The sequence below is a fragment of the Taeniopygia guttata genome, chromosome 6 (genome assembly GCF_048771995.1).
Source record: "Taeniopygia guttata chromosome 6, bTaeGut7.mat, whole genome shotgun sequence".
NCBI classification, from domain to species: Eukaryota; Metazoa; Chordata; class Aves; order Passeriformes; family Estrildidae; genus Taeniopygia; species Taeniopygia guttata.
Window position 1 is genome coordinate 16,977,170 of NC_133031.1, and position 20,971 is coordinate 16,998,140.

At 43.9% G+C, this 20,971-nt stretch overlaps 2 protein-coding genes across 3 annotated transcripts in view; one reads left to right on the forward strand and one right to left on the reverse strand.

The window, feature by feature from the left end:
- The window catches only part of SEC24C (SEC24 homolog C, COPII coat complex component), a 106,557-nt gene that overhangs the window by 42,169 nt on the left and 43,417 nt on the right, over nt 1-20,971 (reverse strand). The window lies entirely within an intron of this gene.
- Nucleotides 1-20,971, forward strand: part of SYNPO2L (synaptopodin 2 like) — a 38,123-nt gene that overhangs the window by 1,530 nt on the left and 15,622 nt on the right. The window contains exons 2-3 of one of the 2 annotated variants that reach the window (XM_002193433.7): nt 11,493-11,644; nt 14,115-14,776. In XM_002193433.7, coding sequence (XP_002193469.5) covers nt 11,493-11,644; nt 14,115-14,776 — 814 coding nt within the window. The remainder of the gene's footprint in view (nt 1-11,492; nt 11,645-14,114; nt 14,777-20,971) is intronic. The other variant, XM_072931538.1, reaches the window with a different exon arrangement.

The window sequence follows — 20,971 nt, forward strand, 5'->3', positions numbered from 1 at the left end:
CTCAGTAGATAAGAAACTGGGACTGGAGAGGGAGGAGCTTGTGAGTGTCTATAAAGATTAATCAGGGTTGAACAGCAGCAAGAACTAGTCATTACCCAGGCTAAGTTGCACCTTAAGGTGAATGGAATATTGCTCAAGGATTAGTAGCACTTGCAGGAAGGTATTAGCTAGAAGCAGCTCTTACCCAGAACTGGGTGCTGTACTTTAAGTCTAGCAATACAAATATATATAGTTTTACAATACTTGGATATTGCATTAAAAATAATTATGGAGAATATAATAGATACAAATCCATTTGAGGCTCAAAGTATCCATCATTCTTTAGGCAGGATTTTCATTTTATAATTATCTTTTTTGTCTATTATCACCCAGAATTTAATAGCATCCGATGACCGTACATACTATCTTAAGGCAATACCAATTAAATAGTCTCCAAAGAATGGATGGTCCTTACCAGGTACTCAGGAAGATCATATCTGAATGTAACCTGCTTAGAAGAGAATAAAATGCCAGTTGTCATGTGATAGAACATACAGCCATGAATAGCTGATAGGTGCCAGGAGATAACTGAGTGGATACTATTTGTGTCTCAGAGATTCCAGTGCAGTCATTTTAGACAATTTCAACTTCTAGGCTAGAAAGTCATAGTAGTAACACTAAGGAAAGATGCTTACCTTTGGATGCTGAGTCAAATGATGAATAACTGATAAAAAGTTAATTTGGGAAATTAATCAAGCATGGCAAATACATTATATATAAATGATACATGTTGTACTTCGGCAGAGATGCTGGATTTGCAATTAAATTATTGGCTTTTTTCAATTTGCAATTAACTCGAAAGGTACAGCTAATATAAGCATTTGAAACTATTTTCTAGTGCAAAGTATTCAACTGGCTGTAACAAAATAAAGTACATGAGCATGTTGGAAGTGGGGTGTGAACCCATTTTTCTACAGACTAAAAGGATGCATAGCTGTAGTTTCAACTGTTTCTCCAAGCAAGAGATCAATGCTAAACCTCAGTCAGTTGCCACAAAGGGGTAGAAAAGCAGCTTTGTCTTCACATGCTTGATGCAGCTGCCACAGAGCTTCTGTGCCATTCAATAAGTCCCTGTGGGTTATGTGTTCAGGGACACACCTGGAGAAAGGCAGGAATTACACCTGAAATTACACACCTGGAATTACATCCTTGTGGACAGTCTCTTGGGTCGGATGTAACTGGGCATGAGCCCGCAGTGTGCCCTGACAGCCCAGAAGGCCAACAGCATCCTGAGCTGCACCCAAAGAGGAGGTGGAGAGAGGTGATTCTGCCCCCTGCCCACTTGGAGCACTGCATAAACCTCTGGGGTCCTCAGTGCAGGAAAGATGTGGACTTCCTAGGATCTAGAGGATCTAGATGATCCAAGGGATGGAGCACCTCTCCTATGAAGACAGTCTGAGAGACTTGGGGTTGTTCAGCCTGGAAAAGGCTCTGGGGAGACTTCATTGTGGTCTTCCAGTACTTGAAGGAAACTTATACAACAGAAGGAGAGATATGTTTTAGATGGATAGATAGTGATAGGATAAAGGGGAATTATCTTAAATTGAGAGATTTAGATCAGATGTAGTGAGGCGCTGGAACAGGTTGCCCAGAGCAGTTGTGGGTGCCTCATCCCTGGAAGTGTTCAAGGCCAGGTTGGATGGATCTCTGAGCAACCTGGTCTAGTGGAAGGTGCCCTGCCTGTGGCAAGGGGGGTTGGAACAAGATGATCTTTAAGATGCCTTCCAACCATTTTATGATTCTATGATAACTAATTCTGTGTTCAAGTAAACTTAGGGAGCCAAACCAGCCTTGGGATCAGAACATTGCTTCTTCCAGCAGTGCCCAGTGGATACAGAGGGAAAAGCACAATTTAAGTAACACAAGAAAGATTGAAATGCTAGCATTAACACCAACTGATTATATGGTTCCAGATCTGTAACTGCAAATGCCTATTCCTTTCATCTTAAACTTGCCTACAAGAGCACATACTGACTCTTTTGTTCCACCAAAACAATAATTTGCAGTGTCCAGGTGCTAAAATTGCCTAATGTGAATCTGAAGGCTACCATACTGATGTGTATTTGAAAGGTGTACCATTAATAATTAGTCTCATACAAACAGATACTATAAGAGTAGAGAGTAAGACCAAAAAATAAACACAAGAAAACATGTGTCTGGGGAGCTTTCAGTGAGAAAGAATAGATGATTTTTCAATGAGGGTTGTATTAAAGTATCATGCTGTAATGAGTAAGCTGAAAGAAAAGCAGACATTGATATGCTCATCAGCACGATCAAACATCAGCAGAGAACATGAATCATTCTGCAGAAATTAGAAAGGATAGGAATACTGAGAACTAGATAAACAAATAAAGAGGGAGATAAAGACTAAAGAACACAAAAAGCAAAAGATAATCTCACTTTTGTTCTTAGTTACAGCAATGTATTTCTAAGTGAAACCAGTTGAACTACTCTGGATTCAAATTGGCTTATTGTGATTCCTAGTGCATCTTTTACCTTATGAAGAAGATAAACTCTAGTGGGAGTTTACCCTCAACAAAATAAAGCTGACTTGGTCTAGCTCAGTAGCTGTGGTGCAAATGACAACTCAAGACAAAAAAAATCTTTGACCAGAAACAGTCTTTAGGAAAGATAGAGAACAAGCATAAACACAAGAAGCAAAAAGGATCCATAGATGGCAAGATTTTTATTTTAGAAAAGCTGAGTGATAGTACATGGTCCTCACATGTAGCTGTTACTGATGAGAAAGTTAACCTATTCTGTAAAGAGAGTAAGAGAGAAAAATACTATCAGGTTCCTGGAGGATTTCTTTGCAGTAAGGATATGTGCATCAAATGCTTTTGAAACAAAATTAAAAACAGCTAATCTGAGAAAAGTTGCAAACTCTAATGCCACTAATCAACCAAAGTAGAAACCTACCATGAAATTATACTATGGAAATAATTTTTATGAAGATGAACAAGACAGTTTTAGGATGATGCAAGTACATGAAAACCTGACTTTAGGGATCCTGCTGCAAAACAAGATTTGTTCAATGAGGGGCAAACATGGTTACTTTCTATAAAAAGCAAGGAAGGCACTTCTACCTCCATCACAAGTACAAATAATACTGACAAAATAGAGGAAACTGTCTTTACAGCTGGTACTGATAGCAGAGGCAAAGGACCTGGGCATACTAGTGCATCACCAATAATAAGCCAACAAAATTATGAATGTCTGAAAAAAAAAAAGGCAAACAGAAACAAATGAGCCTCAGGTAGACATGTCTCACAGAGATAGGAAGGCATTGATATTACTGTCTAATGCACAAGGGGGAACTCACTCGAAATACCATACTTACAGAATTAGCTCCTTTTAAGGCAAATAAATGTAAAGCGCAGCCATAGAAAATGAGGGGAGGACAGAAAGCTTCTTTCACCTAGCAAAATATTGAAAGAGGTGACTGCAATCTACAAGTACATGTTGAGCAAATACCAGTAACACTATTCAAATATAGGTGACAGGATTGACAGCATGGAACAAATAACCAGGGAGGTTCAGCAATGACTTTCCAATCTGGAAAAAGAATTGAAAATCTTTTGAGTCAGTTTATGAACTGGGGTAAACAATATTGCCTCTGAAAACTGCAGGGGATTGGCCCTGGTAGCTCAAGAGACTCCTTTCAGTTGGCTGTTCTGTGCAAATACTCTGCAGCAATGTTAGGGGAATTGTTAGGGGAAGCAGTAGCACAGGATTATGCTGGTTCTAAAACAAAAAAATGTTATTTTTTGTTTAAGTGCAGTTCATCACAACTTCCTTTTTAGCTCCTTCCCACATATTCACACTTTTTCCTTTATGGTTCTCTGCTGATAATTCACTGTTTCTACTGTCTCCTCTGCAAAATATCCTTGCTGCCTGTTTGCCATGTCACTGCTCCCTGTAACACATAGCCTGGCTGCTGTGTGCCATTCTGCTATGCTCATGTGACATCATTCCTGCTGAAGGTGCCAGCTCTAACTCAAATAGGCCTGATGCCTTCCAGATTTGCAGCACCTTCTCTTCCTCTCCTCTCTTCAGTGGGCAGCCTGTTCTTTATATTTTTGCAAATGTTTACTGTCACACCTACAAAAGCACTACTAGTCCGTAGCAGTCACTAATGCTGGTTTTAGAGTGCCTCAAGTTGCTTTGGGAGTATTCCTGGACATATTTTATGGCCTGTTGGCACCTAGGCAGGTGCTATGTTTGTCTCTTAGTGAGGGAGCATATGCTGTGGCACCAGTGGAACTTTCCGAGGATCTGGAAGAATCTCTTCATGAGAAGTTGCAGTGAAACCATCTATACCTGGTGCATTAAATGTACCTGGGACCATTCTCTGGCACTTATGCCAGCTGCTACAGAGTGTAATGAAGCCCGCAATTAATATTTTCTATCCTTCCAAACAAAATGGCCACGTGCCCATAGGCAGTGGCTCTGGGAATGGTCTGTTCTAGCTCCCAAATTGTGCCTGGAAATTGCTCTGGACAGTAATAGCCAATCTCAGCCAAAGATGTGCCAAGGATAATTTCAACACTTTACCACAGTAGTTGCAGTCCAGAGCTCAGGTTCATTTGCTGATAATATTCAGCCTGCTACTGGCTAGAACTACTGTATACATCTGTGGAGGCTGAGCCTGGTTTTTGATGTACATTCATACCTACAAGATGACTACAAAGATGTTGCAAGACACAGGAAGCTCTCTGTACCTAAGTGCCCTAGATCCTTCAGGTGAATGGGGTGCGTCTTTAATCCATATTTGTGACTGATCCTGTCCTTGCTGCCACAGAACAATGGTGCTTATCCTACTCAGACTATTGCTGAGAGGCTGCCTTTGGGTTAATGAGTGCTGTCTTTTGGTGCAGTAATCCACTCTTGCAATATTATGAATGCTGTGTTCAATATTTTTTTGCAAACAAAAGTGATCCTCATTCTATCAAAATAATAGTAGGTATGTCTTCTAATTTGCCCTCTCTCAGCATAAATACTGTGGAGGCATAATATACTTAAGACTGTTGCTGTTCAACAATTAGTAGCAGCTGAAAAGAACCTTCTGTTTTGAGAAGGGTTTTTATTCAGGGCTTGCAAATGCTCACGGCCCCTTAGAGTGCAGTATCAGCATGCAGTGCGAAGGCTGGGAACACCTTGTTCTGGAGGACTGAAGCCATGTCTCTGGATAACTCTGCCCTGTGTTCAAGCATCTTTTCCTCCTTCCATCCCAGTTCAGTGCCTGTACCTGTAAAAAGACATTTTGGTTGCTAGGTTTGCTTATGAGCTTCAATTCCCTTAGGTTTAGATCCTAAAACATGAGCAGGCACATGACCCAGGCTGAGCTTCTAGAAAAAGGACTTACATGGGACATGCATAAGCATGTTTTTTTCTGAACATTTAGTTGCTTTTCTCACAGCTCCTAAATGTGGGGCCTGGTACAAATATTTGATAAATATATCTGTTCCTTCTAAATCCTTGCTTCATATAAAAAATACTTGATATCCTGCTGCTTACTCTGTTGAGGGTAAAATGCTTATCAGATACTTTTAGTATCTATTCTAGTACATGTGGCATTATTCTTTGTCATTGATATTACATTTCAATCACTTTTCAGCTAATCTATCATCAAGTAACAAATAGCTATGGAGACTATGCCTCTTTTTATCTACCTGGGGCCAGCTCTGGCTAGAAACTTGCTCCCCACAATGACACTTGTGCTGATTTTTTTGCTTAGGAAAAGGAAGTGGATTGCTTGTGGTTATTTTTCTCTCCCCTCCCTTGTATAACCACAAGAAAAAAAACTCATTTTAAGGCACTTTGTTTTAGTAAGGGAAAACCAACAGAGAGGGAAAACCAACAATCCCCAACTGTTTGTGTTTGTTTTATCAGCTTGTATCCCCTGGTACAAGTCAGAATTAAATCTAGTGCATCTAAGAACTAGTTCTTCCATTCCTGCACCAGTACACTCTAGACAGTAACATATTTTACAGTAGTCTGACATATATTTAACCAACTGAGCAACAGTAGCATCCTCTTCCACTACTACTTATTGTTAAACCCCTTGCCCAGAAATCTGTCCTGCCACTTAAAATACATCTTTTCAGCACTCTCCCTTGCTGTGTCCATCCCACAAAATATGTGTTCTCTTCCCTCTTTCTTTATATAAAGACTGCCTAATTAAGTTTCACCATGGATGACTTGTGAAGTAGCTCTGCAGGGACACTGGACCTACTTTACCAAGAGGAAAGTCTTCTGGTGTCATCTCTTAAGAAGGAATAAGATGTTTCATCAGGAAATTACTGGAACTAACTTCCTGTGTAGTTGTAATGCTTAGTGTAATTATTACAGATATTCTCCTGTAAAATAGCTTCCAATAAAAACATGGCATTGACATGAGGATAAGGCATAGGAAAAGTATCTCACTGGATCTCTGTGTTCAGGTAGGCAACTGAGATAAAGACTATTGGAAAATGTCCTGGTTTCTAGGCTCCTGCCTTTTACTCACAGTCTGAGTGTCTTCGCTGAGGTCCCACAAAAAATTATCCAGGTCTTCTGAATCCCACTCTAGCCATCTCCTCGCTCTAGTCACAGCAGTATCCTTCCTTACACAAAAAGAGTAAACCCTGGCCTTGGATGAAAACCAAACTGGCCCAATAACCAAAATGATATGAATACACATCTTCAGAAAGAAGAAGAGATGAAGGGTGTTTGTTTCTACTTTTGCATCTACCAACTGCTCTGTTTGTGGTTCAGCTGAGCAGGAAGTTCTAGGAGGAGCAGGCCCACATGCTGGTTGGCTCTTGCTTGAGTCATTCCATTTTGGTAATGCTTTATACAACAAAAAGTAATTTCTTATCTCCCCATGAGAACCCTGTGACAGGATTGCATTTCACAGAAAGCTGGGAATGAAATTTAAACACTGCCAAGTTGTGTAGAGTTTTGGACCCCATGTCACTATAACTTCTTGGGGAAGGGGATAGCTCTGTGGGGGAAGGGGATGGCTTATTGAGAGATGCGATCAGAGAGTGGAAGGGCATTGGGTGGGAAGATGAATTGTATTCAGTATGAAACTCTGACTTAGACTGAGGCTACTAGGTTTCTGCTGGAAAAATTGTAGGAGATTAGGTGAAGACTGATAATAAATTTTATCGTCCTACCTTACAGGCTGAGCTCTCCCAGTGAGAGGAAGTGGGAAGTGGCTTGGGAAGGCAGGGGAGAAATGGATGACATGAGCCTACACTACAAACCACGTCTATTTTCCCACAGCCTACTTCATGACAAAGAATCTGTGCTGGCCAGCAGGGAGAGTAGTTGCAAAGTTTCAAGACAGGTTCCCTGGCCTGTACTGAGGCAAGATGTAAAGCCACTGAGTTACTATCAGGATTACTCTATTCTTAGCATCCCAGCATGTGTTCAGCCCCCACATACCACTATCTAAATATAGTCCCTACTGAAGGACAGATGCTGCCAAGTTGCATCTGACCCTCTCCTCTCTTGCATTCTGTTCCTGAAAGCTAGGCTGAATTCCCCAAGACACGTCAACAGTCAGCATGTCCTTTTGTCTGCCTAGGGCTGTACAAGGAAACCTGTACTGTACTGCTAAAGCCTGATCTTAATCCTGGCCTTCCTGGCCTCTCCTAGAGCACTGACCTTCCTTTCAACACCTTTTCTTATTCCTTTCCTCCTCAATTGTTGCATTACTCTTTTCCTTTTTTTTTTTTTTAATTTTATTTTATTTTTTAGTCTCAGATGCCTCTGTCCTTTCCCTTCTGATTGAACATGATCCGTGGGAGGAAGCAGGCAAAGTAATGAAAGAAAATGTGTGTGTATGTGCATGTACATAGGTACTGCAGACACCCAAACCTCTCTGACAAGAGCTCTTTTGTTGCTACAGATCTCCTGCTGAAAGGGCAGGGAGATGGACAATTTTCTGATTAAATGTGTTCCGGTTTTTCACGCTGATTTGTATTTCCAGTAGCATAAATACATAAGACTCTGAAATTGGAATTTCTTAAACCTATCTGAAATCTAAACAGGACATATCTTGATGTGAGTATGCCATGGGAAAGTGTGTCTACTGCAGCATGGAGTGGATGGAAAGTCTATCACAGTCAGTTTCAAGAGGCTCACAGAACTTGTGGGGCTCCTCACACAAAAGAAGAGGTCAATTCTTGCCAGTATGTGCTAGAAGGTCAGACAGTGCAATCCCCCAGGGCCAGGTCTGGGGCCAACCCTGACCACTTGTCAGTCTGTCAGTGCTGCTGCTCATTTGCACAAGAAAGCTCTTCAGGTATGTGTCACAGAAAGCAGAGAGGTTTTCTCTTAGAAACACCACTTTTTCCAACTTTTCCCATCTCTTCAGAAAAGCTGTTGGTGACACCTTCAAAGCTTTCTGCAGCTTAAGCAGAAGCTCCCTGTTAGTGACACTTCGTGTGGATCACTGGGTGCCCAGGAGAGGGCATCTTTTGGACATAGGGAGCAAGTGGCTGATCCTGAGGGCAGCCTGACCTTCAGGATGGGCAGGGAGCCTGGCTTTTGGGCTGAGCAGCCACCCTGGCCTGGGACCTCAGAGGCTCAGTGCTGCTCTCGCTGTACTCAAGATGTGCAGGTTACGGGTTGTCATTAAAGTCTCTACAGCACAGAGCTGGCACTCATATAAAAACTGGCAGGCTTGTGTTGGTCTCTGTCCAGAGGCTCTGCAGCCTCCAGCACACTGCACCCTGCTGTCCTGGCTGTGGATTAAGTCCTGCCCTGCCCTTCTTTGCACAATCCTCTTCTTTGTTTAACCCCTTTGCCTTCCTCCCTGGCAAATGCAGTGGGGTAGGGGTTGGCATAACAATGAAGCTGTGGATAGTTCATTTCCCTCTGATCCCAGGAAGCAAATTCATAAACTTCCAAGGAGGGTTTATAAATCTGTAGAAGACTGAGCCAGGCACATGCTATTTTCAGACTCTACAGGTCGCTTCCTGCACTGGAAGAGACCTGGTCCTGTTTTCCCAGAAAGGAATGGAGACATGGAAAAGTCCCTCCTAGATTGTAGAGCACTGAAATACCAATAGTTGCTTTAGTGCATGTGCTTTCTGTCAGTCCAGTAAGATTTGAGCACAGACCAAGCCAGACCCAGCATCCTCACTAACCATGAGAAAAATGCATTGCCTGCTCATGATTATCAGCCCACATGGGCTGCTTGAATCCCACCAGTCTTCTCTGGTATAAAGGTATCTGAAACAGCATCAGGTAGTGTTGGGAGCACAGCCTGATAATTCCTGCCTGGGAACTCCAAACAGTGGCCTGCAAAGACTTGCAGTACTGAAGTACTAGAGAATTGCAGGAAGTTTACTGTTGCTGTTCTGGCTGGTCACCAGCCTACATCCTTGGTTCCAGTCAGCAGGGAGGAATACCATGGCATGTGAGGAATGTTCTGAGCACCTGCTGACAGCCTTTAACCTCCAATCCCCTCACTTCACAACTGGGAGAGATACTCAGCAAGTATGTTCCCATCCAGTGCTAAGCACCAAGTACTTGGCTATGGAGCAGCAGTTGGCCTTTTGGGGAATACTGGGAAACCCTTCTTTTAACTTCTTTTCAACTTCCTAACTCTTTTCATTAGCTGTTGTGTCAGAAGGCAGCACTGGAAAATGTGTCTTCTTTACCTTCTCAGTCAACAGCTGCATCTGGAGGAAGTATTAGGAAGCAGCATTTATACTGTAACAGTGGTTCTTCAGCAGTAGTTCATTACAGACCTACACATGCTCATTCCAGGCTTATATTAACAAGGAGGGAGATAAAGGACTAAAATGACAGAGGCTGATGGATGTGGCAGCTGGGATGAGCCAGTCCCTATTTTAAGCATGCAGGCAATATTTGGGGTCAAGTTGGAAAGGGTACAGAGTGATAAAGTACCAGCGAACACAAAAACAGCTTGAAGCATGGCCCTCCTCTTTCCATCTTCTTCTCCAACACCTCTCAGTCCTGCTGACAGGCTGACCTGGGAGGAGTGTTGCTCTTGTCTGCTCAACACAGGCCAGCAGGGTCAAGCCCAAGGCACTCACACGCTCCATGGGTGCAGGGGGCCTGGGCCACAAAAACCCAATCAAGCCATGGGACTTCCTTTGGGCTCCATCTCTCTCCTCTCCTGCTCCCCTGCTGCTCCTGCAAGAACAGTGACAGGGCAGCAATCCTCTCACATTCACTTCTCTTTCCTGAAGCTGCCATGGGAATGTGGGCAAAGTAGCTTTATAGATGAGTAGGTATAGATGAGTCTGGTGGCTTAAGCAGCAAGGCTGTGAGATATGGGCAAAGGTGCCCTGTTGAGTATTACTTCTCTGCAGGGATCTGACACAGTCTGTTCACTGCACCCTTTGTTAAACAGCTCTGCACTGATTTGTCGTTCACTTAACTGCAAGATCTGAAGAAATATTGTAGAAGAATCTACAAATAGAGTGTAAAACGAACTTGTTCCTGACTTGCTCTGACCCAGTGATTTTACCTGGCTATTCTTTTATGTGAAAAATGAGTACATTATCGGTGCCAAGCTGTCCTACAAGACTATCCCCATTGCTTGTCTATGTGGGAGAGGTCTGTGGTTTTTGGCTGAGTGGGCATTTGCTTTGGGTTTGCTTTCTTGCTTGCCCTAGCAGAAAGGCTAGGCTGAGTTGGTAAGAAGTTTAACTGATGGATGATGGAATGAAAGGGAGAGTAAATATTTGGTGCAAGATGGCCATGAGAGGTCAGATCTAGGAGCTCGCCTGGAACCAGTGACTCTGACTCCCTTCTCAGATAAAGCAATGCATATCTTGCACAACTCCTGTTAAGACTAAAGATTTATTCTGAGTTTACACTTGTGTAACAGGACACCATATAGCCTGATGCAGATGTCCAGAAATACACTGACCAAAGCCATTGGAGCAGGAATGCTTAACACCAGAATATGCCTTGGAACCACCACCTCTCCCCAATGTCAGCTTCCCTGAGGATGATACTTGCAGAGGCTCTGCATGAGTCAGGGATCATTCCAAGGAAGTACAGTAGAGGCACGCAGAAGGACACATGGACATGTGCAGGCATAGTCTGTTCCCTCTCTGAAACATAGACTCCCTAACCAACTTAGGAGACAGAGAACAAGAGGAAAAGAGCACATTGATATTCTTGAGTCTTTCATCTGCAGTAAAGAACTTGAACGGCATTGGTGATCAGGTCAGGCCTATGCCCAGCAGAGTGATTAAATTAACAGAGTTAACAGAGACCAAAAGGCATAGCCAGTGCTCATCAGGCCATAGCCAGGGCACATAGCCAGGGCTCATCCAAGAGGATTAGAGCTCCACTCTGTCAGCACAGTATTCTTAGGCCTTATTTTATTCTGTGAGGAATGGAGCAATAGAAGGGCCAGCAACTGAATTAAATAGCTGCTGTTCTTCCCTTCATCCTTATCCTCTCTCCTGCTTTTTCAGATTCGAAAGAGAAGCAAAGCGTGCCGTGGAGGCCTGTGGGAAAATGATGTTCTAGTATCTATCAATGGGAAGTCATGTGCTGGCCTGTCCCATGCTAATGCCATGCAGATCATTGATTCCTCCAACGGCATGCTCAACATCCGTGTGAAAAGGTAACCTGCTCCCAAGTGCCAGTGCTGTGACAGTGCAGGCAGTAGGGTGCTTTCATCCAGTACAGCAGCTGCCCACATCCAGCAGAAACGAGGCAGGCAGGAGGCCTTTGTTTTCACCATACTGCAAAGTGTACTAGGAGGACTTACCCATGTCCTAACCTGGCTAACATGTCGACATCTCAATGTTTTGCCCTGTCTTACAGTGGACTCTTGTAGTCCAACAAGTCTGCATACTGACTCCCATAATGATGAGAGGTAAGTGGCTAAACCCCTTTTTTTGTGGGAAGAAATATCTGTGCTAGTCTCTAGTTCAGGGCAATACTGGAGATCAGGCTGAAATTTATGGACAAAAAATAGTCCCAGTAATGTTCCTTGTCCTCCCTGTGCTAAGTTAACCCAGTGCGTCAGTGCATGCTGGATGTGGCCCAAGCTATAAATGAATAATCCTATAAAGGTGAAGGCAGCAAAGCTGTGTGAGGTCCTAGCCAGTCCACACTACTGCCTAAACAGAAGTCACCCTCAGAAAATCAGGCCTGGTGAAGGGGGCTGGGAGATGTGATCTTTCACAGTCCTGAAAAGACAGAGAGAGCACTGTGAGCATTGGGAAGGGACAGCCACACTGGTTGCTGTCATCTGTAAAGCAGGAGCAGAGGTGGGCAGTGCTCAGAGAAGGAAAGCCTGAGCATGTAGGAGGAAGTTTCCCTTGGTTTCAGAGAAAATGCTTTCTGATGTTGGGATGGGTAAGTTCTACACAAGGTGTCCAGAATAGGTCCTGGTCCATTGCCAAGGCCTTATCTCGCACCATTGGAGCCTATCTTCGGCAAACAGATGCCTGGGCAAATTTTAATCGGTCAAGATCAGCACACTTTGAATGAACCTAGTGACAAAGGCAGGCTTCTTGCATCCCTCTGGATGGAGCCAACACTGGATGGTTTGGAAATAATTAAATCAGTTGGCTTCATTTGGAGTAGTGGAGAAATCATCAAATGTTGCTTTCTTCGTCACATGTCTATTCCTACTTCATCTTCACATTCCTACTTCATCTTTACATTCCCAGAGAAAACACCAATCATTCCTGTTCAGAAAGGAGAGGTAGCTGGATGACTCTGGAGTATGTGTATGTCAGAAAAAGAGGAAGGGAAAAACACTGACCTGACAGTACAGAAAAAGAGAAACTGGCTTACAAGCAGTTATGCTTCTCAGTTATCTGATCAAGCGTTTCAAGAAGAGGAAGAACTGTTTCATTTTGCTTGTGGAATGTTGAGGTTGCTCACCAGTGAGATTTCATAATGGCAAATAGTATTAAAAAAAAAAATGCCAGAGAAATTCCCCCACCCTTAGCTTCCACAAAAGTTTGCATTTGACATAAATAATTTTTTTTCACATTTTAGAATTGGGATCCAAGTCATGAGTTGCACAGCTTTAGAGAGGCAATGCTATCTGCCTGGCTTCATGGTATGCATGTTCAGAAGGCAAAGACTTAGGACTCCTTTATAGATCTTATAAGCCCTGGTGAGTCTGACAAGAGAAGGAACAAGTTCCCAGATCTCTCTGTGTGGGCTGAAGTCAAATTGCCATGGAAGTCCAGAGTCACTCTTGAGGAGAGGGAAGATAGAATGGGCTCTTTTTCTGTCAGCACAGCCAATTCTTCTTCCCTCTGGAAGCCAGAAGTAGGGCTGACTGCCCCAGTCTGCCTGGCACCTATTCCAGTCATCCTTCCAGATGTCTTAGAGGTTTGAACTTGCTATGTCTAAGCCAAAGGCAAATGTCACCATGGATTGGGCTGGCCAGCATGACTGCATATGTTTGTCAAAACCCAGGTACTGATAGTTAGCTTGTGAAGCAGTCCCACAGTGAGCAGGCTAAATATTAGTGTGGTCTCCTACCTCCAGATACCATAGTCCTATCCCCAAAAACCACTTGGGCCTTTATATCCTATTTGCTATTTACTCTCATGTAGAGGTCAGAGCAAACAAATAGCACAGACTTCGTGGGAGCTCAGTCTGAACTAAAGCAGTTTGGGGGTGCCAGGATCTGCAGATCTAACACAGTCTCAGCTGCAGGAGCAGCTGGAGTGCAGTGTGATAGCTGAGCACCAGCCGTTCTCTGCTGACAAGCCGCAGGCTGAAGGGTAGGTCTCACTGTCTTGGGGAATGTTTGCTATGCAGGAATTCATCTCTCCAGGAGAAATGCCTGGGGAGCTGATTAGGCTTGGTAGATTTAGGGCATTCTGATTTTTGAATGTTTAACACCTGGTTTCCATAGAGCTGTGAAGCAGAAAATCAAAATGAGAGCACAAAGCTGATGTCAGGGATACGTCTGTCCTTGGCATCTACACTTCAGGTGTCCGTACCACCTGAAAAACACCTGTAACACTGTCCCAATCCATCGCCTTCTCTCATGCCAGGGTTTCCTTCCAGTTTAGCTACACAAACGAAACCTCACTCACCACTTTTCCTTCTCCCCACAGGATAGTTGGTGGGGACCAGACTGGCCCGTGGCTCCAGCGTTCCCCTTCTCCAGGGCAGCGAGTGCTCTCTTCACCATCCGTGCCCAGCCCCTCAGCACAGTTACTCAGCTCTGAACCAGCAGGAGCCCCAGCCACCACACAGCCCTCACAGCCATGGAGGTCACAGAGGCACCTGGAGAGCCTCACGTCCCCACCGGACAGCGAGGCCTACTATGGTGAGACAGACAGCGATGCTGACAACGTGGCGCAGGAGAAGCACCGCCGGGCTCGCAAGAAGAGCCCGCGCTCCCCACCTGACAGCACCACCGGCAGGGCGGACGCGCCTCAGGACGAGGTGTCCCTGTCGGAACAGAGTGGCTACGAGAGCATGCCGGAGGCTGCTGCGCAGGGGGGAGCAGAGCTGGCCAGCTCCAGCGGGGTGGCCAAGAGGGAGATTGTCTGCCTGCCTGGCAGTCGCACAGACACTCCATTCTCAGACAGCGAGGGACAGTTGCGGCCACCGTCAACAGAGGGTCGGGAGCCTTCTCCAGAGGCAATGCTCCTGCCCCATGCCACCAAGGCCATCCGAGCGGAACGCCATCTCATCCCCATGGTGGGGCCAGTGGAACATCCGATTGATGAAGACCTAACCACCACTTACACAGAGAAAGCCAAGCAGGCCAGTAAGTCCTCTAAACTTCCATGCCTTTTCCTTGTGCTGGATTCTGCTTCCAAAAGCCTGATTCCTGCAAATGCCAGGTGGGTTAGCTCTTCTAGATTACTAAGGAGCACCAGTCAAATCAGACCTGCAGAGACCAGGGCTTCCTGCTGCAGCTTTGGCCCTGAGGTCTACCTCACCCAAGGCATCCTAAGAAAAAGATAAGATAAAGGGTCTGGGGTCAGGGGTATGGGAGTCACTCACAGAGGCCACAGCCATTCAACCAGATGTGCTCTAGTACCTCTATGTGCTGGAAAAAGGATGGGTGTCATTGGTTTCTTCAACACTTAGGGCTAAGAAGACTCAGGTGACATGATGGTGTCAGGAAAAAACTTGGAAGTTAAATTTCCCTGGCTTTCCAGAGATCTTATGGCAGCTGAGTTTGCTCCTTAGCTACCTGTTAAGCACAAAACACTCATTTCAAGAGGCTTCCAAGGAGCCCTCTGTTCAATGCAGCTCTTCATGGACACAGAGGCATGCAGTATTACACAATTCAGGATGATGAGAGATAATTTGTATACAGCATAGATGCAAAAGAGTCTTGTCAGAAACAGATTTATTTCTCTCACCCTGTCCAGCTCAGGGAGGGACTCTTCTACATCAGCTTTCCCTGCAGGCACTCACTTGAGCAAGGATGCCATGTCTGACTGGCAGCAGCTGGTGAGTTCAGGTACAATTGATAATTTTTTAGGTGTTGGCAGCAAGGACTGGCAGAAGATGGTAAATTAGCTCTTGAAACAGTTCCTTGTAGTGCCATCTCTGGTAGTCAAGACATTTCCACATGAAATAAAGTACTGAAAAAGGTAGTGTAGTATATGGGTGATGGACCTGAAGTGACCTTGATTGTGAATATCTTTCCTGGTTTCTGCTACACATGGAGTATTTCAAGCACAAACATGAGGGCAGAACAAAGTGTTATCTGATTTCACAGTTGTGATCTATCTAGTAATATTAAAAACAAGGTAATCATAAACTTATTTTCATATATGTACCTCAGTGAGTATAACTGACTAGTTTACATTTCTGGAAACAAAGCAGGTTTTAAGAAAGTGACAGAATGGAAAACAGAGACACAGAAAAGTTATAGACTGAATCAGAAAGAAAACATGTGGATTCTAACTTCTGATCCTCTGCTTCAAATGCTAGACATTTTACCCAGGACAGATAATACTGCAAGGCAATTATTAAACCTCTCTTTTCACTTATCCTTGGACTAAATATTCCTTTATCTGTTCTGCCTAAGGAGTCCTATAGAGGTAACTTGCAAACCTAGGTGCTTCCTTCAAACAGGGCACTGTCCTACTGCTCTTTCCAGTGTTACGAGGGGAGGCTCAGTCGGGTCTCTCATGTCTTGCTCTGCTGGGCAGTGCACCTAACCTGGCACCTTGTTCTACTTCTTCCTAGTCTTTAGCTCTCATTTTACTTAGGACAGAAAAGAAATCAGCAATTTCAGCCTCTCTAAAGATGAAGCTATTTTTTCCCCCTTTGAATAATGTACAAGCATGAGGTGAATGTTGAGAAAGGCATGTTCAGCTGCTCCCTGCCACCCGATAGTCCTAGCAGCAGAAGAGCAATTGCTTTACATCAAGGCTTATTTCCATGGACGGCATCAGTACAGAGGGATCCCAGAAAAGCTATGTATTTAATTCAGAGCATTTCTGATGGCAAGATAATATCCCACGGCAGGAGATGATGCAACAATATTGCCAACTGGAGTTAGGGTTCCCAGAAGCACTGAAGACTGAGGTAATATTTTATTCTCCTATCACTCCTTCACTGCTCACCCTCTTTTTGGTTTATGTTTGGCCAGGGGTGTCCTTCTGTAGGAGTTACTCTGCCAGGGATGGTAACTCACAGGGTCTTTTCTTGCATTAGGGATCTTATCATTAAATGAGAAGGCAAAATTCTACATCCTGATCATGCTGGAACACAGCAGCCATTAAAACAGAAGTCCAGTTCAGCAGCCAGTGACTGTGAGGGAAGGAAGCAAGTAAGGAAGAGGGATGGAATGTGTTCATTATGTGGTGAACAGAGCTAAAGAACACCTATACCTGGAATAAACACGAGTATAAACACAGCTGGAAGACTAGGGACTGCTGAGCTGCACTGGCTCCATGGGAGGCTGCCTGGACTGGCATGGGAGCACAGGGTAGAGCATCTCTTGCCAGAAATGTGTAGCCTTGTTGAGGATGTCTGGGCTAGCATTGCTCCAGCTCCTACAGCTACTCTAGGCTCCCATGGAGACAGCAGCATTTAAAGCTCTATTCCTCTGCCTTTCCTTAGCAATATCCACAGCACAGTAGCCTACTCTGGGACGTAGACACTCCTGGGTTTTGCTAAACAGGAATGCGAAATAACGGTTTAGAAGTCAGGCAGGGTTTTAAAACCTGAGTTAGCTCCGGGAAGTGACTTGGAATATCAATTTTGAGAGCCTAAGTATTGATAAAAAGGCAGGAGACATTTAAGAGCCATTGTGAATACCTGAACAGATGGCTGCCTTTTGAAGCATTATTTAAATACATTCCCAGTGCATCTGCTAATACACCCTGCTTGCCTTGCCACAGCCCTCTTCAGGTCCCACCACTGCACCATAAGAATGTAAAAAACTGCTTTTTTGTTTTGTTGGGACTGCTCCCCAGATGGTTCCTTATCCTTTCTTCCTGGAATGTGCTACTCTGTCATGTCTGCTCTGATGTTTACTTCAATTTTGGGGGTATTTCCTGGGTCCTTTATTTTAATTCTTTCTAACTTTTCACTATCATTTTTAAGCTCCAGAGACTGTTTCCCTTTCCCACTTGTCCCTGCACCTCAAGCAAACAGGATTGCAGGTACATTATTTCTAGATGAGTATTTAGAAACATCAAAACTCTATATGAATAACTGAAATCCCAGAAAAAGAACAGAGAAACATAATAATTCTTTTGCACACTACCAAGAGTAGCAACTGACATTCTTCACTGCTCTGTTGCCCTGCAAGGATCTCAGTAACACTGCTACTGCTATCAGCTCTTGGGTTTTCTGTAGCTTTGTTCTTTACTTCCTATCTCTAGAACTTTTGTAGACTTCTGTCCTCACTGCGTGTGCTCCAGAGCTCTGAGCTTTCCAGATCATAGGCAAGTGGACTCAGCTCCTCTGTCTCCCCTTTCCTGAATGACTTTCCTTTGTTTCTGATGGTGTTAGAAAATCTGATCTGTGCTGACTATGTATTGTCCTCAAGACCATCAATGAAATGAGGAAGTGCTTTCCGTATTCCCTCACCATCTTTCCTAGTTGTACCAGGATGGGCAATCAGTCTTTATGTTCTGGTTGTTACTGAGGCATTTTCTCTTCATTTTCATCTGATGAACATTCTTCCAGTATGTCGCTGTCGAGGCAGGACGGGCAGAAGACTCTGACTCAGAAGGCTGCTGAGAGTAAAACTCCGATTTATTCAAAATACACTGCTCTTTTATACAGAGCTTCGCAAAGACCAAATCCATTGGTTCTGAAGTGAAAACCATTCACAGCATTGGTGCAGAGTGCTTGACGCACGGTGATAGAACTTAACTATAAACAATGTGAAAAACAAGAGAGATAAAGAATTAGTTACATTCTTTCACAGCTCCTTCCCAGGCTTTTTGACTGGCTAGAAACTCTCAGTTTCTTTCTTTGACTGAATCTGAGACCCACACCAGTACATGTATTTTTTGCAGTAACTTCACCAACATCTGGGAAGTACAGCTGCTTTCCCTGCTTTCCTCAGAGCATATAAATCACATGGTAATTGCTGGAGGTGATGCTGTTGTTTGAGACCTGCTTTGCATCACAGTAACCTGGGAGCAAATGGAGCTCCCTTATTTACATTAAGCAAAGCTTTGACTCCCAGAGAAGAACACAGTCTGGTGGCAAGTACCAACAGCTCAAGATCAAGATGGCAGCTGATGATGCCACCATGATGTCCTGCATGTCATCAGCTGTTGAGCTGTGCTTTTTCTTCCCCAGCAAAGACACAAGGTCTTAAAGCTCCTTAGAGAGCCAACAGCCCCTGCAGTGAGGCTGAGGCCTCTCTCCTTCCAAAGTTCTTGCTCTATTTGCACATTGGTATTGGCTCATTTTTCTCAGCCTGTAGGATAGCCATGAACATCATCCCAGATCTCCACAGGACACATGACTTGGATGTGCCTGCTTAAAACCCACTCAGAGCATTACTGGTGCAGAGTGCAGACTGCTGGAGCACTGTGGGGAGCCACACATCACCCAAATGCAGGGGAACTTGCCCTACAAATAAAAAACGTCAGTCTGCATCACTACCCAGTGGTTTCTATGCACCCTAGTGTTTTTCTCAGTGGGGTAAGCCAGCAAACAGTGACTCTGCTATATTTTAAATTAACTATTGAACAGTCATGTTTGTGAACAGCTGGTATTTTGCCTAATCTGTAGAAATAAAGTATGAATTTGTTTCCTTCCCACTAAAATGTACATTTCTCTTTTTTGAGAGGTGATTAATCCCTGGGGAAACTGGGGATCTTTGGTTTGTCATCACTGTAAAGGGCCAAGCTAAGTCCCTTCCTGAGATGATTTATGTGCAACTTGCACAGTGCAGAAGAAAATACAAATTAAAAAATCTACACCAGTTTCAGGAGGTTAGCAGAAAGCGGGAACTTGTGGCAGAGAGAATCAGACTATAGTTGTCACAAGTAATTGCAGGTGAGGTTTTTTGGTTCCCCATAGGTTCTGCAGTGTCCTTCTCATCCCACCTTCAGAGGCCTGGGATCCATCTTTAGCCAGGGTTGCTCCTTCTCAGCCACTTGTGCACTCTGAGGTGCACTGTATTTTCACCCCCATCCTAAATCATCTCACAGGACAAAAGGCTCAGCCTTTCTCACAACTGGAAATAGGATAGACATACCAGGACAGCAGTCTATTCCTAACTTGCTATCACACTGTGTCAGTTAAAGAAGTGCTTCAAAATAACTTAATTTAAACTTATCTCCTGAACTATTTTTAGTTCCTAGGATTCAAGAGCCTCTCCATGTACGGTAGAGGAAGGGAGGGAAAACTGGGTGGGGAAATTTCCTCCTCTGCTTTATATGGGCCTGGCTGCCTGTGCAGAGTCATCAAAGTTACTACATTCCGTATCAGAAAAGGAAATCCTTCTTGTTCAAAGCGGATGTACAGCAGCATCACTTGAAAAGACAGGATGCTTATAAATAAGTGGCCTGTTCATCGGTAGGTCATAGAGATTACCTCTTCTAAGAGTGACTGCAGTCATGTTTCTCTGCAGAGAGGGTGAGTGCAGCAAGCCATCTCTCAGCCTGTTACAGCTGGTATAGGCCACAGGGGCTGTGAACAAGATGAAGTATTTGAATGGCAGTTTGAAGTTATTGCACCACATTTTCTATTTGGCTTTCAGCTTTGACAGTTGTAACTCTAATGATCACAGTTATGTCACTGTTAGACTAACTTACTGGTTTTGTCATTCACTGCAGTCTGAGAGACCAATAGGTTTAGGGTAATAGCCTACTACTACATCCTACATGCCTTAAAGTAAAATACCAAAGCATTCTGCTTAGACCAGGAGATTAAAATTAATTGCCTGAACTATTGCTCTTACAGAAGTCTGTTCCTAGCAGTGTGAAGCCATGCAGAATCACCCTTGGCCCTTGCCATTCAATGAGCAGCCAGCCATTCGGAAAACAAGGACAACAGCTTCCATGGTTGAATCACAGATGGAGAGACTGATCTCATTTCAGCACGCATGGAACTGTAAATTGCTTCCACTTGGAAAATCAGTTTCCATACACTGCAGTAGCAGTCTAGTTGTATGTGTTTGTTTAAGAAACCCCATTTAATAACTCATTCATCTTTGAACTCTCTGCCACTTGGAAGGCATTTATTAAAGACTACAGAGGAATAAACACCAGGCATCTAGAGCCCTCTTTCTCCACTTTTAGGCATTGATCTTATTCCTTCAGTTTATGCCCTTCTGTGGAAAGCAGAGGTAATATTTTCAGGCTGATATATTAACAGGGCAGAAGCCAGATTATAAACTACTGTTATCTCTCTTGGCTAGCACGGATGAATTTTTCATTCTTTCTTGAGTCATCTCATAATTGTCACAAGTAATTTGCCATCTTCCTCAGGTATTCTTACTGGAGACCTCCAGAATCGTTCCCTCAGG